Here is an 18,863-nt window from a genome sequence, read left to right on the forward strand (position 1 = left end):
AAATTGTGCATCATGCAGAAGCAATCAACACGGAACATATAGCTTGGCTTTCACGTTGCTTGCCATATGCTTTGTGACACGCACCTTTGACTTGTCTGTGGATCTTCTTGTTGGGGTCGAGCCAGTGCTGAAAAAGAGAGAGGAGGATACTCAGCATGAGAATGTGAACGCCTATCGAAGAACGCACTTGTAGCTCGTAAGCATCAGCCTCAAAACTATCGATATTTCCTGCGCTGAGCGAGGATTGAAACAACGTCTTCAGAGCCAGCGCTTCGATTTAAGAGCAATGCACTGAATGTGATTGACAGTTCATATCAATCAAGGTTCGACGCGTATAGACACTCGTAATTTCAATTCGAGAGCGTCAAAAAAAAATCAGCGCATCTCCACGAAGTGCATGACGACGAGTGGGCGAAGCACTGGTCCCAAGCTCTATAATATCTACGTTTGAATTCGTTAATGTGGTTGATTGGGCGAGTTGGTGATACATGATTGTTTTGAAATGAAAGCGCGCTACTCAGACGCGGACAGAAAGACATATAGTTTCATAGTTTTCCGAATGAATTTTCAGTTGGTATAGTAAGCGCTTGTCCCTGTCATTCTGTCCGCGTCTAAGTGGTGCGCTCTCACTTCAAAACAATCTACGTTGAAGTCGCCGACTAGTATAAAGGACGGACAGGTGGACGGACGGACGCAGGGACCAACGTACGAACAGATGGATGGACAGACGCGCGTGCGGACAGATTCATGGACGGATAAACAGACGGACGGCGCAGGTGATCATCTATTACGCTGTAGTGTAGTTGATTAATATAAACACAAAGTCGGTCATTTACACATATGTTTTTGTTTTTTGTTGATCAGGTGTTTAGTTTCGGTTTGGGTTTTGTGGGGCGTGATGAAGGCCAACTAGGTCGGCCCTAAAAAGCTTCGCCCCTAAAAGCTGGCATCGGCAGCGTTGATCCACCGAACGCATAGAATAAATATCACGGTACCAGCAGGAATCATACCCCAGCATTGTGCGTGGCAGTTAAGTATTCTACCACAGAGCCAGGACAGGTCTCGGTCAAGTAGACCGCAATGTTCGCGAAATATCATTTGTGATTCCAGTGATGGATATCCACTCTTACGCAGAGTACATACGTACTCCTATCATACAGCCGTCACGTCGGGTTAACGACAATCGTAGTTAAGCTCCATCCACTGAAGCTGATTTTACTAGCAGCGTCCAGGGCCGCCATCCTCGCTAGCACAAGCGTTACATACCAGCTTACCACATCTGGTGTAGCTAATACCCATGTTGCTGTTGACATCATTACTCTACAGTAAACATGCAATGTTTAACATACATACGTACATACAACATTTGCACATACATTTAGCGCCATTTCTTAATGTTCCGCTCAATAAAAAAAAATTAACAACACAGTCACCTTCCCTCCGCATGCATCACATGACATCGATTCTCAAGGTGCGTGGGATCTGCCGAAATCTTATTTTCTTAAAACCTTTATAAGTTACTACCTATGGTTAGTAACGGCTAGAGTCGTAACAGTTCCTAAATGGTCTTAGTAACGACAAAGGTAATAACTGCTACCACCTTCGCCGTTAATAACTACGCTTACTAGCAGGGTTGTAACATATGTTACGAACCATTACTACCACAAAGATAGGAAGTACTATAGTGCCTTTTTAAGATGCGAAGCAGCTTATGGCGGAGTCCAGTGCATGGTGTGCGGCGTGATTACCCTCCGTGCGCATGCGCAACAGCCCGCCCTAGCACTGCCAGAACGCGTTCACGCGCTAGCGCGTTCCGGCCCGTGTAAAAGGATGGGTAAGACGCTTTGGCCTCTCCCGCTTACACTTTCCCAGCAAGCACGTTATGGCGTCGGGGAACGAGATTATGCAGACGCGTGATGAACCCACGTGCTCCCGCGAGGCTTGGTGATGAACCCGCGCGGCGCGCTCCAACAAGAGTTCGTTCGGGACAAGTAACAGCAATAGAAAGTACGTACTCCACTTGCAAGGACGATTTAACATCGGGCAAGATACTACTCGTGATGAACGGAACCTTAAGTCGACCCCTGCGCTGCTTCGCATGTACTCAATAGTTCCCATTAGTGGGTTATGGTGTAATCTTTTTAAGAGTGCACTTCAAAAGCTTCTCACATTAGGATAACGTATTTGGCACCCTTTGCTTTTGACCACCTTGACCGACCCGTATAGCAGTGAATAAACTTGTTTCACTCACCGTCTGCGCCAGGGTGTCGACGAAGCGAAGACCAAAGTACGCTGTTTCCAGCAGGTTCAGGTGCTTGTAGACCACATCCAGAAGATCCTGGCCTCGAGAAGTGTTCTGAAACGGAAGTGCGTCACATTTAAATCCACATACAGAGGAACCCACGATGCACATTTCTCAGTTTTTAACATAAAAGTGAAACGTGCTTCCAAAGAAGTATATCTAGTTGCAGGTGGATTTAAGAAATCAAATTTGCGCAGAGCGTATTGCTACTTTCACGTGGATGCGCGCATGCTGGCACACTAATCGGCGTTGCGCACAATAATCTGCACACAGTTTACACGTAGAGATGGAACATCTACTTGTTTGTCAAAGAACCTGCATGCTGAGATGCATCGAGTGGCAGGTATTGCGATGCACCCCGGCACAGAAGGTCTTTTAGAAAGGGCTCACTGAACTTATCTTAACACGGTGTTAAGATGAGTTACCAACTCGCCCAGCAGTCCGTGCTTCTCCCTTAACTCTGGTATTTCGCGAGTTATACGGCGATATCACTAAGTTGAATGCCGGATTAAAATGAGTAGCTATGGGGCTCGGTGATATTTAAGCGTTCAAGTGCTCCCAAACAACGCTCTGTATGTATGGCAACACTTAGCCGGGATATAGTGAATGTGAAATAAACTTTATTTGGTCCTGGAGAACCCGATCAGACACCCGCAAAAGGGGGGTCTGCCGCAGTTGCTGGCCGCGCCCACGGCGGTACCGAAAGACCATGGCCCTCCGCCAGTTCGCAAGCCTCCTGGACTGCCGGGAGCTGGGCTCCGAGCCCGGAGCTTTCAACAGTCCTGTTTTGTGGTGAACGTTGCTGTACGTAACGCTGGGCACTGCTAGAGCCTGTGAGCGAGTGCGGAATTATCAGCCCCACAACTAGGACGTCTTGGGTTCATGCCTTCAGTATAGCCTGGCTAAAATTCGTCCAAAACACTTAGTGCACGCGTTGCGTGTCCCATATGTGGACGCGATGTCATCTTGCAGAGTTGCATGCCCGACGAGCAGAACGCGTCGTATATCGCTCACGGGGCGATGCAGAGCGGATCGTGACCGGTCCACTCGCGTCGTCCCAGAATAGACGGCCTCAAACAAAGGTCATCAAAAACGGCCCGTCAACCGCGTCTTCCAAAGGAAGTCGTGCGGACATTAGTCGTGCGCTCTCGAAAAATCGAGGCGTGTATCATTGGTCGGACTAACGAGAGCGAAGAGAGGTCGCAAATTACTGGCGAGCGCAGCACGCTAAGCTGTGCAACAAACAAACAAGAGAAAAACGTGTAACGCGACGAAAACAAAAGGGCTAGCAAGAAGTGGTCACCGAGGAACAGGTCACGACGACCGATCGGCTGCTCCGATAACCTTCGTGCATCAGGGCGATAATAATGGCTCCATGACACGCGCGGCGGTCATGTTGGATGTTGGCACGTGTGTGCTTTCCACGTGAGCCCATCATGAGCGCCCCCTCGGATGAAGCAAGTGGGAGATGCCTCAGCAGTGCACGCGCTTCAGCACGGCCCGTAAAACGTTCCAAGAAGCGACCCTGAGGTCAGCTCGGCAAACACGCATACCTTTGCCGGCCCCTCCTCTGATCTTGAGGCGCGATCCCCGCGCAGCTGTTTGTTCCCACTAGGTGGCGCCCACTTGCCTTCTTCTTCACGAATACACCATTTTAGCTCGTCTTGAATGTTTATGGCATAGCTGGTGAATGAACGAAAGCTTCGAGCCGAATGCCACAAATTAAGTGCCTCAGCGTATGCTCGGACGGCTTAAAGAAATCTCCGGTGGCAAAGTTGCAGATTGAGAGATCAGGGTTCGATATAACACAACTACGCTGTGTGGCTTTCAATAAGCATTCCACCGACGAGCCACGCCGGTTCTTGTTAAGGCTTCGGAAAAGTAATACCTTATCCACGGTCGTCATGGAGGAAGGCAAAGAGATTCCCAATTTTACTCAGAACTCTGGCGCTGTCATGCATCATTCAGCCCCCATGCATGGAAATGATGGGTAGTACACGGATTTGCCGGCTCCTCCTACTTGCTAGTTTCGGACGCACTTGTGGCTTTGTTTACTATTGTTGTGCTTTGGCGGTTGGTTGCTTCAGATAAAAGAACGAAACATTGTGAACTCCGCGAGCCGATTTGAATAGCTGAGCCTAATGAGGTCAAGGCGGTGCAGTGGAACTGGTGATCATAGCGCTGAACTACGCCTTGCGACAAAGCGGCTCCAGATTACATGAGGCCAAACGAAGTCAAAAGAACGAAGCTTAGACAAATCCGTATACTACCTATCATTCCCATGTTGGCTGAAGCGCCATGCGTTTCAGCTTCCATAGACACTAGCGCCAGAGTTCTCACTAAAGTATTATTAGGAAACTATAGGCGTCGTATACTATGTGGATTGCTTGAGGACAAATGAGTGGTTAAAAGCTGCCAACCAATTGAGAGATGGCTTATTCGTTGTGATCACCACCGCATGTCGTAGCTTCAACAAAAACACTGACTTTAAATACGCTGCGTGAGGTACAAAAATGATAATTATTTGGGTTTAACGTCGCAAAAGCACCATATGAATATATGAGAGACGCCGTATGTAGTGGAGGGCTTCGGAAATTTCGACCACCTGGGGTTCGTTAACGTGCACCTAAATCTAGACGCACGGGCCACGAGTATTTTAACCTCCATGGGAAATGCGGCCGGCATTCGATCCCACGACCTGCGGGTCAGCCGTAGCTACTAGACCATGCACCGCGGTGGGATATGTCACCTTTGGCATCACAAACACAACGCTGTGTGTGTTAACTTCGCCAGTCCTCGTCTGTTGCGCTGTTACATTCATCACGATTGACCGTCAACTCTTTTCACGAGCATTTATTGAACACACTCAAACGCTGACAAGCAAACACGCTACGAAACTCAGCAAATGTTTGATAAACGATACCACAGTGTTCAGAAAAAGTTCCGGAAATTCCACCTGTTCCGTAACCATATAATGGCAATTTGGACGACACGGTAGCCGAGCAATGCATAAGAAAAATCTTTAAGTAAGCCTTCCTTCGAGACTTTATGCTGTTGGTGAGACTCGTCTTCTGCAGTACTATGTCAGCGGGACAGTCTTTCTAACTTCCCAACTCCGAAAACAATTAGAAGTTATTATGAAATTTATTAGTTATTATGGAAAACACTCTACAGAAGGCGTCTCGCAAACTTCACTGGATCACCGGAAGAGAGAGAGAGATATATATAAATAGATAGGAAAGGCAGGGAGGTTAACCAAGCTTGGCTCGGTTGGCTACCCTACACTTGGGGTGGGGGAAAAGGAGAATAATAGAACTGAAAGAGACAGAAAAGAAGAGGAGTAAAAAAGAGAAGCATAAATAGTCAGCTCGAGACTAGACAGCACGGCCTCGCACAGTTCTTTCACAAGCGGTCGTGAAGTTTGGTGGTCTTTAAAAAGTACAAGAGGGCTTTCGTGGCTTTGCGCGTATGGGAAGCCGTCGGCTAAGGTCCCAGGATCTTCTCTTCTGTAAGCGGCCGTGAATCCAGCTGACAGAGCTTGGCTTCCATAATACTTCGTTCGGTCTGGTATGCTGGGCAATGACATAGAATGTGCTCAAGCGTTTCCTCGCAGGCGCAGATGTTGCATGCCGAAGTGCTCGCCATTCCAAGGAGACGAGAGTACGAATTCGTAAATGCCACGCCCGGATCACCGGAAATTCGCAACGGGGCCTCTGAGCTGAGAAAGCCGCAACAATTGTTAGCGATTTAAACACTCGTCCATTTGAGAAAAGCATCGTCTGTACCCTGCGGTGCATCTTCGGAAAGAAACCAGCCACGCAGTTGTCCCTACATACCGATGAGCGAAGGGTCGGCCGATCTGAAAGAAAGCGACGCGTCCAACGGCGTCCTACACAGAGGCGCTCGCCGAAACAAACACGCCGCCTTTGTGCCACGAGAGGACGGCACAACCGACGCCGTAGAAAATCCGCGGACGACGCACCACGCCGCCGACCGGGACAAAAAGCCTCTTTAGAGAGCAATAAAGAAACCCTCGCGCCATTGTCCGCCGCGCCAGTGTCCGTGTCACGGCGCGCTCCTGCTGCAGCTCGCTTTCTCGTCGTTTTTTTTTTTTTTTTCCCTCACTTCGCAAAGCGCTGACCCTTTTTGTTTCGCAAAGCGCTGCGACTGTCTGGCGGAGAAAGGACGCGAAGCTTGCGCGTCACGTACCGTACAAGGGGTCATTCCATCGCATCTTTTTTACTTAAAAGCACGATAAACAGAAACTTCTTTTTTTTTTTCGTATTCGCAAATTATAATTTCACATATCTATATGGTGCACTATAAAGTCAAAACCATAGTGAACTCGACAGTTCGCTATAATTGATAAAACCAAACGCCCAGCTCTTGTTGCGAGAAGACGATGCAGGTATATAGCGACGCCTCTTTGAAGTATCCGCATCAACTCGCCATGATGTCGCAGGTTTTGACGGCGTCCAATAAGGCCCACACAGTGATTCATCGGTGACGCGTGAAAAGGTTTCGCAAGTACACACCTTCCAGACTCGGAAATATGTACAGCAGCATCCCCCCCCCCCCACCTCCTCCAACTTCCAACGCCAAAACAAAGTGCGCGGACACTGTTGTAGAACGCACAATCGTGCAGATATGCTGGATGCTCCATGAAGCCGCAGCGGCCTGTCGTTCTCACTCGGATGGCATACACCCTAGCTGAGATACCGGTAATTGCAAATTTCTACTGGGGCTTTTTATTCGGTGTTTGCCATCAATGCGTTCTGCAACGGCTGAGGTTCTCAAAAAAGAAAAAAAGTTTGCACTCGGTATATAGGCATTAAACACAAGTTATCAATTATATATAGAGTAAATTTTACCAGTAGTACAGCAGCAAAAACAGAATGATGTCCTCATTGGTGCACCACGCAAAACGATTGTGTGCGCGCGTTTTTTTTTTTTGCATAACGTGCGATGAATTTGTATGTTTTTACCAGTGCTTGGGTTAAATTTGTGATATTCCCTCCTCCCTCCTGCCGGAACACCTTCGCTTGGGCTTACAGTATCTTGTAAACACACGCACAAACACACACACAATAATGTGGAAATATATGAGCGCACAAGGTAGAAGGAAGCACTTGACAGGAAAGCCGCTCAACTAGAAAACATTCATTGCACGAGAACACAGAAACGCGCGGGCGCAACTAACTATCGCTTCAATGTGCCCCCCCCCCCCCCAAGAGAAAAAAAAAGGCATGTTTATCTACTTCAACAGCTCAAAAAAGACACGTCCTTTTCACTTAGTGCTACAGAAGGAACACTTACCCCCGTATTCAGAAACGCTCCTCGACTCGACTTTCACCCTTCACTTGACAGAGTTGAGCACTGCGCCGCTGCTCGGCTGAAAAATGACGCTGCGCTACTCAAGAATCGCAGCAGATTATCGCTGATATGCATTGGCTTGCCGTGTCTAGAGACAGCGCTTCCATCGGCTTTCTCAAGTGAAGGTTGATCGTTGAGTGAAGGGACGTTCTAGAATACGGGGGTAATACACGTGCTTGCGGTCGCCCTAATCTGTTCTGCTTCCATGATTTCTCTGGTCAATCTGAGTTAAAAATTTGCCCAGAATCCTCATGCTGTCAAACTGCTGAAGTAGATAAACATACCTTCTTTTTTTTTTGGGGGGGGGGGGGGAATAGTACCTTGAAATGACAGTTGGTTGCGCCTGCACGTTTCTGCGTTCTCGTGCAATGAATGTTTTCTAGTAAAAGTTCAGTTGTAAGTTGAGCGTCTTTCCTGTCAAGTGCTTCCTTCCTTCTACCTTGTGCGCTCATATATTTCCACATTACCTTGTACCAACTGGCCCAGCATTTCACTTTATTGAACACACACACACACGTACCTACACATACACATGCACACAAGCGCGCGCGCGTGCGAGCCTGAGTTGTTTCGATATCCAATTCGAGGCCGCCTGACATCGACCGAGGCAGCCACCGTCGACCCAAATAAGCCATCCCGAACGTATCCTGCTCCCTTTACAAGAGCGCGTCTTCGACAGCCAGCCTGTAAGCGTGACATGTCGAGAAATACACTCCGGCCGCTCTCCCAGCCGAAAGGCCTCCGTCCAGGACCCTACACGCGAGCCCCTCAGAGCGTTAAACGAACAACAGTTTTGATGCACGAGGCGCCCTTTCACAGCAACCACGCTGCCGACCGCGGTGGTGGAGACAAGTCGTGCAGCACAGGTGTTCTTCAAGCAGCACGGCGACATCGCGGTCATCGGCGTTGCACTTGAACCACGGCTTTCCTATCGCCGAGCAGATGATCGGAGAGCGCGAGAAAGGGGTCACCTAAAGCTCGGAGGCACATACTGGTCCGGCGCGAGGAGCGCCACTCCGCCTGGACCGGCGGCGGCTCAGCCGCCCAGTTGCGCGCCTATGTGGCGATGCGCGATAACACTATAGCGCCTAGAATAGTATGTTTTAGGCACTATAACAACACTCTGGTGGTTTTGCCGCGCCATTTTGTTCAGCTGCCAACGCTGAGTTGCATACTTTCGCGTGGATACGTAAAGTGTCGCGTTCGGCCCCATCTTGCGACGCAGACGGGGAAGAAAGCGCCTTTAACTCTTGTTGGCTGCGGTTATATACGTACACAGTTGTCGCCAAAATCAAGATGCGCTGTCTCGGCAGTCAATACGTATAATTCGACTCAGTGAAAACATATAATAGTATTAATCACTTTCACCAATAGCTATTTACGAATACCTAATTGCGCGTGGTCAGTTGCATACAATCCGAGTCTGGCGCAAGTATGGGTGAGGCAGACCTCGCGCCCACCTTCTTAAGAGACTGGGGGTAGGGAGATAGCAGCCCCTCCCCCCGTAACTTAATCCCAGCCATGCGCAAAATATTTGATTACGGATACAATTTTGAGATACCGCAAAAGGGACATTTTATGTTCCCTTGGTATGCGTAGTGTTAACGCCCTTCGAAAACCTTCAGACAACGCGTATGAAATGCTTTACATTGGTTTTAAAGCTTCAGGAGCTGAGCATGTGGAAGCTGCAGCCTCACTGCACTGCAACACAGTTCCACTAAGTTTGCGAACTGTGCGTCCTGTGCGCAGCCAAAATCGCAGAAATCACTATCGGGGTCACTGGACGACAATTCTAGCTCTCATAGTTGTTTACGGGCACGACGACCTGCAGATGACAGATCTAGTGCCACACTCGAGTTCTATATAGTGTCTCCCCGTGACAATAGACTGTTATGATGCGTTACTGAGACAGACAGTCAGGCAGGCAAATTAATTTATTTTGATCCGGAGACGATGTTCACTCCCCCTTAGAAGACGACATCAAGCCGCTTCCTCGATACAGAAACCGAAAGTTTTTTTTTTTTCTAAACTATAGCGGTATTACAAACATATTTGATGCATCCCCAGGCACAGCAATGTTCTTTCCAGGGTTCTCGATCAACACTAGTGCTTTTATTTAGAGCAACAGTCTGAAAATATTGATTATTCATGCCAGCACCTTCTTAAAGCGCCTAATTATACATTTCGCCCAGACCCACACATACGGTCAGTGTCGGAACCGTGACTTGGTTAATCCTTGGGAGCTCAGCGCAGCATACATCAATGCCACCGCGCGATGGATGTCTGAACGTTAAGTGGATATCTGCGTCAGAGCCATACTGAAGCAGGCACGGTATAACGTTGAACGAGAGGTCCTAACAAAACAAGCGTACCGTATAAGAGGCGGGAACAACTTACCGAGGCTGACCATGACACAGAAGCTACCGACGTGTTGTTCTTATCGCGCCTTTCGCATAAAACTCGGCCTTCGCGCCACCACCGCGAACAATGAAAGCTCAGTCACGAACGAGCCTCGTTAATATACTGGAACGTGCCACTCCATCTCGACCGAAATGCCGCAAGGGTGCGGTCAGCCGCAACTCTGTCGTCGATTGGGCGCATGCCGCACTTGCACAACCGCACGGTTTGTTGGCATACGCCGTAAGTTTGCACGTACTGTTTGATTTTAACGCGATATAGACTGAAAGGGCTCGTCTCGCAGGAATTTCGGTGTCGGCGTCGTTGGTTGCGGGCGAAAACTCAGCGTTGTCTGTTAGCGAAAAATCTAGGATGATGCAAATAAAACAAATGATATATTCGGTTCCTGTGAGAATCAAATCCAAGCCTTCCGCGTGGCAAGAAAATCTATAGTCTACCACAGAGCCACGCTGCGGTGGTCTAGCGGCTAGGGTACTCGGCTGCTGAACCGCAGGTCGCGGGCTCGAATCCCGGCTGCGGCGGCTACATTTTCGATAGAGGCGAAAATGCTGTAGGCCTGTACGCTCAGATTTGGGTGCACGTCAAAGAACCCCAGGTGGTCGAAAGTTCCGGAGCCCTCCCCTACGGGGTCTCTCATAATCATATGGTAGTTTTTGTACATTAAACCCCACATATCAATCAAGAATTTCCCAAACACGCGAGCCGCATGCGGCCTGCGAACGGCGGTTCCAAAGGAATAGACTTTTGTGTCTTTGCTAAATGGTATTCGCACTATTTTTTCGCCTATTGCAAATAATAACGTTTTGCACGAAGACGGGGCTTATCTCAAGCATTTTATTTTTTCCTGAGGCACCCTCTACGGGCACTATGAGTTGAAACGTCACCTCAGAACAAAAACACGGAATTGAGTCGTCCTGCAGATCGGTGCCGATACGTTTCTCGAAACCTAAGTCGAATCCCCAGCAGATATCAACCATATATGAGATACGGGGAATGCATTATTTCAGATGGCAGCATTGGGTGACATTTTGTTCAATCTAAACACCCTTTTATGGAGTGCGTGTAACTACATACGCATGAAAAACTAAAGAAAAAAATACGATGAGGGAGCTGGGAGCAGACCCCCACCGCTTGGTATAAAGAAAAAAAATACGATGAGGAAGGTGGGAACAGAACCCCACCGCCGGGTATGCCTGCGATGAAAAACGGTATCAAAGTGGACCGAAAAATTTGAGGTAACCTTAAGTACCCCCCCCCCCACACACGAACTAATAAACGCACACTCTCCAACTCATATTTATTTGCCTCAACCTCAAATTTTCGCTCATAATCAAAGATGCCGACGTCGCCTCCGACACCGACATCGGATTATCCGCAAAACGATCTGTTAAACGCTACCACCTCAAAGGCAACTTACTGTCGGTATAAAAGGAACCTAAAACGTTCCGATAACAGCGCAACAACAAGCGCTTGGGCGACAGACAGGGTTAACACCGTCCTTCAAGCGCTTTACAGCTATTGCGTCACACCAACGAGGTCGAACATCAGCATCAAAGAACAGCGGTCGTTCCCCCTTTATACTTTGTCAGGCATTCCTGCGCGCGGGTACTACTATAAGGAATACGGGAAACGCAGCGGCGGCTCCCCCACCCCCCTCCTCTCCTGACACAGCAAGTTAAGTGAAGTGATATAACAAGTGCGGAGGAATAACACGGAATGTGAACTCGCGAGCGATGCGGTATAATGGAAAGACCATTGGGATAGACCAGTCAAAGGCACGCGTGTGAAAGGGGCTCCGAACCACTTTTCGGTGCCACCTGTGCAGATTTCCCCGGCTCGCAGGAAGTGTCGGAGGTGGCGCGCGAAAGGTGCGCTCTTTCCTCGCAGGGAGCGTAATTACGGGCTTCTCAGAAACTGCTCTCTTTCTCTCCGCGCGCACTTTCTGCGGCTCTTCTCTTTCGGAAATTCCGCCGCCGATGCGCAACGTGACCCGGTTGTTGGCCTCCGTGCCAGACCGTTTTTAGTTCTTTTTCTCGGGGCGCCCCCCATTGTCGACAAACAGCGCCGCGGGGAAGAGCGGCTGCAATGAAGCGGGCTGCAACGACATGCCGGATTTCCGGGCAGCAGAGGCCCATTTTCGGAGGGTCGCACATGTGCCTGCGAATGGTTGTTATGTGTTGCTTCTCAAACGAGAGCGTCGGCTTGTGTCTTAAGCAGCAGGCTCTTCATGCCAGGTAAATTAAAATTTGTACATCTAAGTATTAATATTTTTTTAAAGTCGTTGTAAACTTACTGTTGAGGAAAACATACAATCCGAATTCGAAAAAAAAAATAAAAAGCGCCGCGAAGGTTCGCTCGATAGCGATATCGGGTAGTCGTACGAAATTGGAACGTACCACAGAGGCGTCCCTGTAGTTACAACTAAGTCGTAGTGGGTCAGTCCGGTTTAATTGCGACTTCCCGCGTGCTTTTGTAATGCCAATTTAATCTAGGCCCACTAAGCGTTTTTTTGCATTTCGTCCCCGACGAAACGAGGCCGGCGCGGCGCCGAATCGAAGATGCGTCCTGTAGCAGCGCTACACCTAACCGTCCCGAGATACGCGCCCCGGACGAGTGCTTCGGGAGAAGAAAAAAAAAAGCGCTTCGGGAAACAGAAGATTGAAGTGGCCAACAACAGTTGAAAGGCCGCCGAACAACGCCGCGGCCTAAAACTTGCGACTAAGAGATAACTGCGCGCTCGTACGATGTGAGCATGCTGCCGCTAGAACTGGGCGAATATACGGTGTAATAATCAAGTTACGGGGGACGAAAGATGGGATAAAACAACCATTTCTGCTAGTTTCTCGATCGGGCTCCCTCCTTTTGCTCCGCTCTGAAGGACGTAGACGGGAAGAAGAGAGGTCGAGGGTTTGAAGCCCCCTTCTCCCGAACTTTTTCGATATTGCATAAGTATATATACATGCAAACATACAAACGCGGGCAAGATCATACATAAAGTAATGTTCAACTCCTCCCGCCTCTCCTCAAAAAGACTTTTCGCTACGTTACCGCTCCACACATGTTGTTCACGAGGTGCTGTATGAAGCAAGCGGCAACGACATTCCGGGATTTCTGGGCAGCAGAGACCCATCTTCGAAGAGTCGCATGTGTTTGCGAATCGGTGTAAAGCGTTGCTTCCCAAACGAGAGCATCGGCTTATATTTAGAGCAACGACGTCAACGTGGTTTGAACGTAAACAACCAACAACCACCTACGTCACGAGATTGCGTTCACTGCAATGCTCCTTTTGTGCGCTATCGCCCTTCGATTAATCGATGATGTCATGTGATTGCGCCGTCATACGTCGTTGTGACGTCACAACAACTGCACAACTCATCTCAGAATCTCGTATGACGTCATCCGATTTCCAGCGCCATTCGTGTTGACACCGACGATTACGACGACCACGAGCACTTTTCCCGTCTGATGGACATGTAAGGATTTAGCCTTAATATATCCTCGCCGCATTCGAAACGAAGCTCCTCTGAGAGGCCCTCTTTTGCCGAAGGCTCTCTGGGCACCACCGTGAGTCCCCCTGTGGGCTGTTGTTAACATGCGTGACCCCCCAAGAAATGCAGGACCAAAGCTGTGACGTCAGCTTTTGTATACTCCCGTGCAACAGCCCAGAAAGGAAGGGATCCTCCTCTTCGTTACGTCAGTCGGCTGAAGGTGAAGCGCGGTAAGGTTCGGGTGTCAGGTGCCCCAAAATTACTGCGGGGCGACCTTGAAGGGAGGGGCGGTGACCCCGGCGACGTAGGGGTCACGCCGGGGGGGTCACGCACGCACCGTCACGCTTCTCGGAGCCCGAAATGTTCGGGCAGAGAGGACCTGCGCATACTTAGCCTAAAGCACGCAAGGGCCGCCAGTCCTGCAACAATCTCCCCTGTAATGAACGAAACAATGCAGCGTCGTTCGTTATCTCGCAGCTTGTGCGAGGTGCCACGATGAACGCATGCAACTTCCACGACTTGTCGGGCGAAAAAGAAACGCCGCTCTGAAGAATTTTCAGCGGCGCCAGTGGATAGTTGAATCCAGGGCCATTCTGAAAGCGTTCAAAATTGTTTGTTCGCTTTTTCTGCGTCCTGTCATATGTATACAGTAGCTATCTCCGTGGGCAGACCAGCTGCAGCAATGACATGCGTCCCGGAGCACACGGACTGCCATCGAGGAGCAACACATAAAAACAGCGGCCGATTCAGTGGGTGTGTTCTGGCGGCTTCGCCATCCGAGCATCGCGTCGACAAGCCTGAGGCGAATTCGCCGCACGTTGTAAAGTTTGGCCGGCGTCAATACAACTGCGCGTCCTTCATGATCGACCGAACGCCCTACATATCCCAAAACGAAACAAAACGAAACAAAGACATTCGACGAACGCATGCGTGCATCAGGCCACCGGTGGGCGAGGTCTGTGTGTAGTTTTATAACACAATTTGAATGAGTTTATTCATTTGCATAAACAAATATGAAAGAAGGAAACAGGTCATGCGTCAATTACCGCAGTTTCATAATTTGCTACAGTTCGCAAACTCGGCCACACTTTTATTATTTTGAGAATTCAGGCAGGAAGAGGAAAAAATGCGGCTCTGTGTTTGGAAGTGACCGCTAACAATTGGCGCACAAATTAGTGGACGCAACAAATATAGTATCAGGGTGTGCACTGGTATAAAAACCCTCCTAGAAAAGGAGATGAGCCTTTCAGATGGCACTTTGGGTGCGGGATATGATATTCTTCCTGAACTCACATAAAGGGTTAGAAGGAACCGTTACAACGAACGTATATATATATATATATATATATAACAGACAATAATACAAGCACAATATATGGGAAGTGATTATACCTAATTGTAATGTAAATGTGAAGAAAGAAAAGTGGATGAAAAAATAACTTGCCGTGGGCAGGAACCAAACCTGCGACCTTCGAATAACGCGTTCGATGGACGCGTTATTCGAAGGTCGCAGGCTTGGTTCCTGCCCACGGCAAGTTATCTTTTCATCCAATTTTCTTTCTTCACATTTGCATTGCAGTTAGGTCTAATCACTTCCCTTACACTTTCCTTGCATTATTGTCTGTTAGATCTCATTAATATTGTGTCTCACAAGAAAAAAAACCGAGCCCTTAAGTACACACTTCTTTCCTTCACACACACACACACACACACAAACACACACACAAACACACACACACACACACACACGTTATGCGTTGATAAACTGAAGAAGAGATACAACCGTGCACTCGCATATGTCGCTATGCAAATTATGCAAGCAGATGCAGACAACATAAGACGACAAAAAGCACACGCAAGTAAGAACACGGTGGGAGGTGCACCGCATCCTGACTCGGGGAATGTGACAGACCGTTTAGAAAGTGGGATACATAACAGTATATATAGAGACCAAAAAGATACAACTTCGATAATTAGCCTCAACAGTCGTCAGTCACGTACTGCACTTCCTGGGCAGCCTTCTGCTTTCTAAACATATTTATATTGAAACAACACCTTTGAAGATATCGAAGTTAGCCCCCCTGCGGTGGTCTAGCGGGTAAGGTACTCGGCTGCTTACCCGCATGTCGCGGTATCAAATCCCGGCTGCGGCGGCTGCCTTTTCGATGGAGGCGAAAATGCTGTGGCTCGTGTGCTCAAATTTGGGTGCCCGTTAAAGAGGGTCCCAGGTGGTCGAAATTTTCCGGAGCCCTCCATTATGGCTTCTCTCATAATCATATAGTGGTTTTGGGACGTTAAACTCCCATATCAATCAATCAATGTCAAAGTTAAACCTCTGGAAAACAATTTTCGAACCACCAGCGAACTTCTAAAAATTCAACACACCTTCAAACATATGCGTTGGAATTGAAGTGTTTTGATTTGGTCCACACGGCCAAGACGTTTATCCTGCTGTCTGTGCAGTAAATTGAGCAACGGCGAGGCAATCCATCCCGCGTGAAATGCGTACATGGCATCCCAGTCTTTCCGGCCGCCAGGATGGAACAGCACAAAAGCAATATACGCCGGGGCTAGCCGTGAAGACCAATTTCAAGCAGGTGGCCTTGGAAGCGGCAGCCAGCTTCGGCTCTCTGCAAACTGTCGGTTCCCAAGGAAAGAGCGTGGGCGCAAACTGCGCTCGGCCGCAGTCGTCAAGCGTTGTCCTCGATCGCGGCACAAGTGATCCGCCGTCGCGCGCCAAGCACGCCTTCGATGTGCTGCCGGCAACTTGTCGATGCGGGACGCCGTGGAAGGAATTATACTCTTCCTGTGCACGAAGGCCCCTTCATTTATCTAACTAATGAGTGTTCTTCTTCGGCATGGGGGTGCAAAAGAGGCACTTGACCTCCCCCCCCCCCCCAAGTCACACCGACACTTGTCTCCATACCTGCAGTGCTCTCCCTCTCACCTGCAGCCGTGACGCCCCACGAGTTTGCATCTTCCCAGACAAAATCCTGCCGACACGCATGCACATCTATCATCATCATCATCAGCAGCAGCAGCAGCAGCCTGACTACGTCCACTGCAGGACAAGAGCGTCTTCCATGTACCGCCAGTTAACTTGGTCCTGTGCTTGCTGCTGCCATTTTTACACCCGCAAACTTCTTAATCTCATTTGCCCACCTAACCCGCTTGCCTTCTCTGAGAATCCAGTTAGTTACCATCTATATGCACATCTATATATCCCAGCAAATTAAAAAGGGACGAAGGAATCACGTAAACATTGTTGCAGCCAGCCAGACTACGTCGATCTCGCACTATTCAACGATGAGGCGCCTTGTCTGAAATGTATGCAACGATTTTGCACGTGACAAGCATCGGCGCGCACGCATGTCAACTCTCACGGCGAAGCGCCGACTTCGGGAAACGCAATGAAGCCCCGTGGGAAGCGAACACCACCGGTGATCTGCGCATCATCTGCGTCGGCTCGCAGACGGCGCGAAGCTGGCCGAAAACACGGGACGGCGTTACTGCAGGAAAGCCATTAAGAACAGCAACCGGTAACGCTTCGCCGTGTGGCACAAACACGCCTCCCGGGCATTCGGGCCGGCAGTGAAAGAGAGCGAATCCCGCAGGCGACTTTACACCGACGTTTGGGTCCCTCGGAGAGATACGACCGCACACAACACGCGCCCGCCATTCTGACTGCCACGTCGTATATCGCGCATGATGCAGCCAGGCATGCATCCTTGAAGAAAAACTAATGGAGAGAACTTTTGACAAATGTCTGAGGACACGCAGGAGATACTCGTGTCAGTTGCCTCGTGACGCAGGAACAGATCTTCTGAGCGGAGCGATAAAAGTTAATCACCTCGCTTACATTTCACCCTCCGCAAGAATAACGCATGTACTGCATTTGAGACCGCAGTGCGCGGTCGGGCGATTCTCACAACTACTGCTGGAATAATACTTCCACTCGGCCAAAGTGCCCGCAAAGATACATGAAGTCACCGACTGACACTCCGCGCGCGACAACAGTGGCGTGCCTCCCTGGCCGCCTGTGAATGCAAGCGCTGCAGCGGACGAGAAATGCGGGCATTAAAGGCAGTGACCCATAGAGTTTCATACAATCTTGTTGTATGAGACTATATGGCAGTGACCTTCCCCACGGCTTCAGAACGGACTCGCCTCCAAAGGGTTCTTGACATGGGGAGTTCAAGCCCGAGTTATATCGCAGTGGGGGCGGGGTTCTATACTGATGGGATGAGGGCTATAGTGCTGCTGGTGTGTCTTGAGGCGGGCAGCTTGCCCTTTTGCACCCCACGCCAACGCCCGTAGTTTTGGATGACTGCCAAGCCCCATGCCAAGGGCCTGCTCGCTCAAAATGCGGCAACGTTGAAGAGTCTGCTATACGCCTGCCCGGCCCAGCAAGGCTCCGAGGTCACCCCAAGGCAACAGGGTACCCCTGCTGCCCATCTGGCGCACACCCACCTCCAAGCATTGACCACCCTGCTGTAGTTCATGGACACGGCCGGATTCTTTAGTCACTCATCTTGCCATCGGCTGCTATCGGACTAGTGGCGACCCCTCTTTCGTTTCCCAACGACACTGTGCCGTGCTGCCTCTTATATGCTGCAGAAATAAGCGTACCGACTTCCTGGTGGCGAGTCCCTCGACTTCCACGAGGTTCGCTCGTCAGTGCTGCCGCTTCACTGCCATTGAAGGGCCTTGCAACACCTGAAGTAATCGTCGAATGACCTCACTGTCGGAATTTATTGCGTCACAGATCGACTGCCGTATTTTTTTTTTTTTTGAATCCGTCAAGCACGAGCGGTGCACAGGAACTGGTTGCGCGCATCAAACGCTGCCCTTCCTTTTGCGCGGGCGGGCACGCTGAAACAAGACTTTCGCTCGACGCTGCAGTGGCGGGGGATAGGAATGACCAGGGGGGGGGCAAAAAGCTACGCCTGTACGTACGTCAGCGCTATACGGCCTTCAATCCCCCCACCCACTTTTCATCTGCTTCTTGTTTTCTTCTTTTTGTGTGTGTGTGTGTGTGAACGGGCGGCTCAGCTTCAGTGCGATCACGAGTGTGCGCTGGTGTTGCTAGCTGTTTAGCAATACAATGTGCGGCGTGGGCAAGCGGTGCCTGCCACCACGTGCTCATACGCAGTCAATGGCTGTGTCCGCGAGTTCATCACACAGCTGATATTCAGCTGATAGCCCCATTAGTCGAGAGAAGATCGAGCGAACTCTATATAGTGCTGGCTTCATGATGCGCTAAAATGTTTGGCTCACAAGGT

The 18,863-nt window shown here is 49.6% G+C and overlaps 2 protein-coding genes across 2 annotated transcripts in view; both read right to left on the reverse strand.

Annotated features, from left to right (window-relative positions):
- The window catches only part of LOC142814169 (uncharacterized), a 578,033-nt gene that overhangs the window by 149,948 nt on the left and 409,222 nt on the right, over nucleotides 1–18,863 (reverse strand). The gene's annotated exons all lie outside the window — the stretch shown is intronic.
- Nucleotides 1–18,863, reverse strand: part of LOC119185603 (band 4.1-like protein 4) — a 68,124-nt gene that overhangs the window by 45,094 nt on the left and 4,167 nt on the right. The window contains exons 2-3 of the mRNA XM_075891969.1: nucleotides 2,252–2,356; nucleotides 85–127 (exon numbers count right to left, since the gene is read on the reverse strand). Coding sequence (XP_075748084.1) covers nucleotides 85–127; nucleotides 2,252–2,356 — 148 coding nt within the window. The remainder of the gene's footprint in view (nucleotides 1–84; nucleotides 128–2,251; nucleotides 2,357–18,863) is intronic.

Source organism: Rhipicephalus microplus, chromosome 1 (assembly GCF_043290135.1).
Source record: "Rhipicephalus microplus isolate Deutch F79 chromosome 1, USDA_Rmic, whole genome shotgun sequence".
NCBI lineage: Eukaryota > Metazoa > Arthropoda > Arachnida > Ixodida > Ixodidae > Rhipicephalus > Rhipicephalus microplus.